The sequence below is a fragment of the Dryobates pubescens genome, chromosome 16 (genome assembly GCF_014839835.1).
Source record: "Dryobates pubescens isolate bDryPub1 chromosome 16, bDryPub1.pri, whole genome shotgun sequence".
NCBI classification, from domain to species: domain Eukaryota; kingdom Metazoa; phylum Chordata; class Aves; order Piciformes; family Picidae; genus Dryobates; species Dryobates pubescens.
In genome coordinates this window covers 23,985,397-23,991,500 of record NC_071627.1, presented here as the reverse complement: position 1 = coordinate 23,991,500, position 6,104 = coordinate 23,985,397, and the positions used below count along the sequence as shown (strand labels likewise).

The 6,104-nt window shown below is 46.6% G+C and overlaps 1 protein-coding gene across 1 annotated transcript in view; it reads left to right on the top strand.

The window, feature by feature from the left end:
- The first annotated feature begins 3,033 nt into the window (after positions 1–3,033).
- SPOCK1 (SPARC (osteonectin), cwcv and kazal like domains proteoglycan 1) overlaps positions 3,034–6,104 on the top strand; it is a 298,517-nt gene continuing 295,446 nt past the window's right edge. The window contains exons 1-2 of the mRNA XM_054168279.1: positions 3,034–3,204; positions 3,618–3,785. Of these exons, the coding sequence (XP_054024254.1) occupies positions 3,034–3,204; positions 3,618–3,785 (339 nt within the window). The remainder of the gene's footprint in view (positions 3,205–3,617; positions 3,786–6,104) is intronic.

The window sequence follows — 6,104 nt, the reverse complement described above, 5'->3', positions numbered from 1 at the left end:
GGAGCAGGAGCTGCTCTGGGAAGAAGGAGGTGGCAAGCTAGATGATGTTTAGAGGCTACTTCCAACTCTGATGATTCTATGACTCCATGACCTAGTTCCAGACCCCTTGATATGGGCAGGGGCACCTTCCACTAGAGCAAGTCATCCTCTTTCAGGGTGTGTTTTTGCCTAGTTTTACTGTACCTAGGAATCAAAACCCACTCTGGTAGCTCTGATGAACTGATGGATTTGTAATTTGAAGCTACTTCATTTTGAAAATAAGGCCTTCTGTATGTTGACATCAATGAAATGGTTACATGAAATTCAAGAGTGACTAAAAATGATTGGCATAAGAACCATCCAACATCCCACCAAATTTGTGGAGAGGGTTTGGCTACTTCAGTGCTGTTGCTCAGCAAAGTTAGTCTCTGTCTGAAGTCTAGGTAGTGGAAAGACTGAAGTAAATGCATAACTCAAAGACAAGGTGTCTTACCAATTTATTAAGTTATGTCATTCTAGAAAGACAATTCCATGATCCATGCCTCATTTTGCACCCTGGCTCAATAAATCTTGGTTCAGAAAAAGGGTAGGAAGGATGCTCCAGGAGAGTTGGTCTAGATGATCTTCAGAAGTCTTCTCCAACCTCTACTCCCTGAGTCTGTGAGAGGCATTTGTTAACAGCTGGCTTTGCTTCCAAACACCCTGAAATACATGGAAATAAACAATCTTGTGTGTACTGATGGAATTGTTTTGCCAGAAATATGTTGATTTAAAGGTGATTATTTCAGCAACTACCCTCAGCATTTTCTGAGTCTTATTTAAACAGATTTCCTTTACAAGCTTTCATAGCACCTCAGAAATGAAGTTTGGCTTCTGAGCTAGAAGAACAGTAGCTTGTTGGAATTCTGCTGTGCCTTTGTAAGACATAAGGAATTGTCCTTTACATAGTTACCTTTAATTTACTTCCTTTTTATGCAGCTCTTCTCAGTGAGGTCAAAATGAAGCATGCATTGTGATATCCTAACAAATATTTTACCACTACAAGTTTGTGTTTCAAGGCTTTCTGCAGTTGAGAGCTTGTACACACATGGAAGGGTTGGAATTTGTATTCCAGCATCTCTTTGAAGTGACAGCTGAGGTTTTCAGTCATAAGTCTCCTCGTAGAGCCCAAGCTGCTCTCTTTTTAGCTCAAACTTTTTAATCATGCTTCCTGCACAGCTTGGAGATTGATAGTTTAGTATGGAATAGTTTGAGTTATGGATATGAACAACAGCACAGGAAGTTCCACCTCAACATGAGGAGGAACTTCTTCACTGTGAGGGTCACAGAACACTAGAAGAGGCTCCCCAGAGAGGTTGTGGAGTCTCCTTTTTTTGCAGACATTCAAGACCCATCTGTATGCATTCCTGTGTGACCTGAGCTAGATTATATGGCCATGCTCTGGCAGGAGGGTTGGACTTGATGATCTCTGAAGGTCCCTTCCAACCCCTAACATCCTGACAGAAGTCCTCAAATATGTAGCAGGTGGTTTGTGTATGATGGGGCTGAAAGGCAGCCCTGGCTGGGGTGAAACACAAGTCAGATGGAACCATGTAGAGATGAATGATGACAACAGGTTTCTGTAAGCTTGCCTGGGAAATCTCTTAACCTTAAGATTTGAGATGGTACAAGATCTTTAATGTCTGTAGAAAAAAGGCTCATACAGAATAAACTGCAGAGAACACTTAATCTAAGTAAGGAAGGAGAAAGATGGTGGAAGTTATATAAACCTTATCTGTCACTGAAACTAACAGGTTTGTAGGAAAGCCTGTACACAGCAGAGAGGTGCTAGAGAGGAACAGTTACCCTGGAACTACCATCAGAAGAATGGTATAGTCTAGCATAGCAGGGAAGGTGGAGCAAGGTGTTTGGATCCGGACTTACATCCAGATCTGCAAGGCTTTAGTTTGAACTTCTGTTTGTTGCTTTTATTGGGTTACATTTTGCCCTTCTCCAGGCATGTAGATTTCATTGGATTCCATGTGCCCCAAGAGGAGGATTCAATGCTGGGGTCCTTATGTGAGCATATGCTTATTCTCCATTGTTAAAATTAACCATAGAATCCTAGAATCAGTCAGGGTTGGAAGGGACCACAAGGATCATCTAGTTCCAAACCCCCCTGCCATGGGCAGGGACACCTTGCACTAGACCAGGCTGGCCCTGCCAGCCTGACCCTCATTGTTTAGGGTGTTTTTTCCCCTAGTCACAGAGGCTTTTCTTCTAGTTACATGGTATTTAGAAACTGTTGCTTAAAATCAGATCTAGAAATGGAACTGTCCACTGAGGTCAGTGCTCAGATACAGCAGTAAAACATGAGTAACTGTGACCCTTATCTGTGCTGCTAAAGAAATGCCTAATGTGCCTGTGTGGAAAAAGTGGAGCTACCCCTGTTGATAGTTTTCTTGGAGAGTGAAGGTTGTATTTAAACCAGTTGTGCCTGGGAGGATTAGGTTGGACATGAGGAACAATTATTTTTTTTTTCCCTTGAAATCATAGAATCATTTTGGTTGGGTAAGAACCCTTAAGACCATTGAGTCCAACCACTGTCTAAGAGCTATGTGCAAAGATGTGGTGCTATGGGGCATGGTTTAGCATCAGCCTTGGTAGTGAAATGCCTCTGGGGATGGTTGCATAGCCCTGCCCGCAAAGAGCAGTGGCAGTGTCCCCATCCCGGGAGGGATGTCCCAGCTGTGTAGATGCAGTGAGACAGTGGCAGCTTGGCTGTGTTGGGTTAATAGTTGGCCTCGATGGTCTTCGAAGTCCCAACCCAAACTGTGGTATGATTCTAGGAGTGCAGTAGAAGGCTTCGTCGCCGACCTCTCCATGTCCCCGCAGGGACAGCCGCCCCGCTGCGCGCCGCCTCCCTGCCCCGCCGTCGCGCACACGGCAGCTCGCCGCGAGGGCGATCATCGATCACAGCTGCGGCGGCCGCTACGGCGACCGCTGGGCTCGCGGCCGGCGCCTCGCCCCTCGCCCGGCCGCGCCCTGCCTCGCACCGCCGCCGCTCGCGGGTAGATGGCGCCAGACCTCGGCCGCTCGCACACGCCCGCCCCGCTTGCAGCCGCCGCGCACACACATACACCCGGAGCCGCTGACGGAGCCTACGCGGGGCTCGCCGGCTTCTCCGACCCGCCGCCCCAGCAGCGGCAGCAGCACAAAGGACAGCAGCCGGAGGAAGAGGAGGAGGTGCGCACGGTGCTTGGAGCCCCGGCCGGCGGCGCTGCCAGGAGGTAGGAGATTCCTCTCCGCCCTGGCGACCGAACTTCGCGGAGCCAGCGCTGGCTGCTCGCGCTGGAGGCTTCGCCGGGCTTTCGTAACGTTGTATTTTCCCCTGGCTGGTGTCTACCCAGCTGCAGGTGATCTGATTGATTATCATTACAATTGGTGCTGCTCCCCGCCCCTCCAGGCGGTGCGGGTAGCGGGTGGGTGGGTCTCAGCGCACCCGGCTGACAGAAGTTGGTGAGGGGCGTGAAGGGGAGACGAGCCCGAAGTTGGGTCCCCTCAAACTTCCCTGCCTGGCATAGCTGCCCCCGTGGCCGCACCGCTTCGCTCTTCGCTGCTCAGCTCCTCTCCGGTCCTGTCCTCTCCTCTCCTTGCAGATGTCGCGGGTGCTGGTAATCGCCGCCTGGTGCTTTCTGCAAGTGGAGAGCCGGCATCCTGAAATCATCACGAGTAACAGCAACCACGGCAATTTCCTGGACAACGACAAGTGGCTGAGCACCGTTTCGCAGTATGATAAAGACAAGTACTGGAACAAATTCAGGGATGTAAGTACTAGAATAGAATTCTATGATTCTATGTAAGTACTCCTTCGCGTACGGCGGACTTCTCGTTTGTTTCATTTGGCCGGAGCATCCTTTCCACAGGGGGCTGCCGGCTCTTAGCTGCGGGTGGAAGTGAGGTGCAGCTTGGGCAACCGGTTGCTGTTTTTCTGAAGGGTGTTCAGAGCTGTTTGGAAGCTGGACGGACAGTCCTGGCGTTGATTGGGGCAGCTTAGGCTCGGTGTTGTTCTCCCTGAGAGCATATTTTCCTTTGGAGAGGAACTTCTGAGCGAAGTTTTCTGTGCCTGCTGCTTAAGAGGCTAGTTAACCGTAAAATGATGGAGCGATGTGTGTGTACGAAGGGAATATTTACCAGTTCAGGCCACAAGGTGGAAAGCAGGGAAGCTTTTTTTTGCCTGCAGTTTTAACGGACAGCATTTTGTTGTCAGTTCTGCTCGTGGAAATCTTTAAGGCTGAGACAGGGTTGGAGGTTGACTCAGGGTTGGGGTTTTATTCAGCCTGGAAAATAGGGGTCACTTTAAGATGTCTGACTTGTATGTGTACAAAACAGATAATTTTCTTAAGCTTGAAATGATACTTGAATTCCCCTGGTTTGGATAGAGCTGCATGTACTAAGCCAATGACTGGAGAAAGGGAAATGCAACATTCATGGTACATCTAGTATTTACAGAGCTCCTTTTTCTTCTGTTTGTATACTGAAAAAGCTTCCTTGGAGCAGACAGAGAAAACCCTACCCCAGTCTGCCCAAGGGTGGATAAGGGAAATATTAATGTTGATCATGGGCACATTAAGGTTAAGTGCTCTGGACTGCATGAAATCCGTGCACCGTGGCTGCAGTGTGACTCAAGGGAAGGGAAGAGCAGTTCTGCTACTACTATTCTGTAAGAATTTGCTTTGTTGGTTAGGAACTCTGGTGTTTTATAATATATAAACAAGTTACACATTGATACTCTGAGTATTTCAGTGGCCTTAATGCTGTAGCTTTGCAAAGAGGACGTCAGCATATTGCAGTTAAATGTGTCCCTGCCTAGCTTATTCTCTCTACGTTCCTCTGTAGTTGTGGTCATCTCTGTATCTGAGTGATCATGCTGCTCTGAATTTCAATGCAACAAAGTATGGCCTTAACAATGGTATCAGCAGATCTGTCAGAATATGTGTTTGTGTGCAGTCACTGATGGCATCCACCTATGGGACTGCTGAAGTTCTCACATAATAGGTGTTTGGGAAAGCCTCTTGCTTGTACAGTCACTATTCGATGAAGATTCTGCAGTTAATATGGGTTCATGGATTTTTACCAGGCTCTAAGAGAATGTTTGTTAATACCTGATTTAGTCTCATGGGCAATGCAGGTTAAGGATTTCACTCATTCATTTCTGCATTCACAGAATGTAGAATTTGATGTGAGAGTTCAGCAGCATTTGAAAGTGGTAAATGGAATGGAGGACTGACAATTAATCCAAACCCACTTTTCACTAGGGGCAGACTTAGAGCATGGGACAGTTGTACAGCTCAGGGCATCTTTTATCAGTCTTCTTCCAAACTGAGGTTGTATGTTAATTATACTTCCTGAACTTAAGCTACATAACATTAAATAAAACCTTTTTTCTTTTCTGAAGCCTGGGGTCCTTGCAGCTTCTCATCCTTGCTCCCCAATATCAGAAGTACAAGTGTCTCTCTCACAAACACCTTCTACATGTTTTAAGGTTTCACAACTTTTGAAAATGCTTTTTAAAACTTTCTGTAAATTCCAGTAAACCCCATAGAGCCTCCAAACTCTTGTCTGGAGGAAGAATGGGGGAAGGAAAAAAGAGAAGTCCTCTTAACCAGTCCTCTGACAAGGAAAAGCAAGTAGTATAAAGTTCATGCAAAGTTTAGGTGTCTTTCAACTCAGCCATCTTCAAGATTCTATTTAATTACTTTAGGAGGAGAATGCTATCAATGTGTGAGTATCCAGGAAACCTTTTATTCAGTAAGGTAGCAGGCACCACTAAAATGTGCATATATAATTAGGCTCTTAACAACTTGTCTTCAGCCACAGGGATTTACTACATGATAATCTTCCGTTAGAGGTTCTGTGTCTGCAGAAGACATGCATAAGTAGAGTTGCAGCCAGTGCAGTAGAGGCAGCATGCCTCTTTCATGCAGCTGTCTTCAGAACCAATCTGATCCTGGCTTCATGCCTGTGTTGTCAGGCATAAATCATGAAAACACTTATTAAAAACCTGCCTGGTGAGGTGCAGCATAACTCTGTTATTAACTGCTGAGGATGGCGTAGACTGGCATTTAAATGGAAGTGGTTGGATT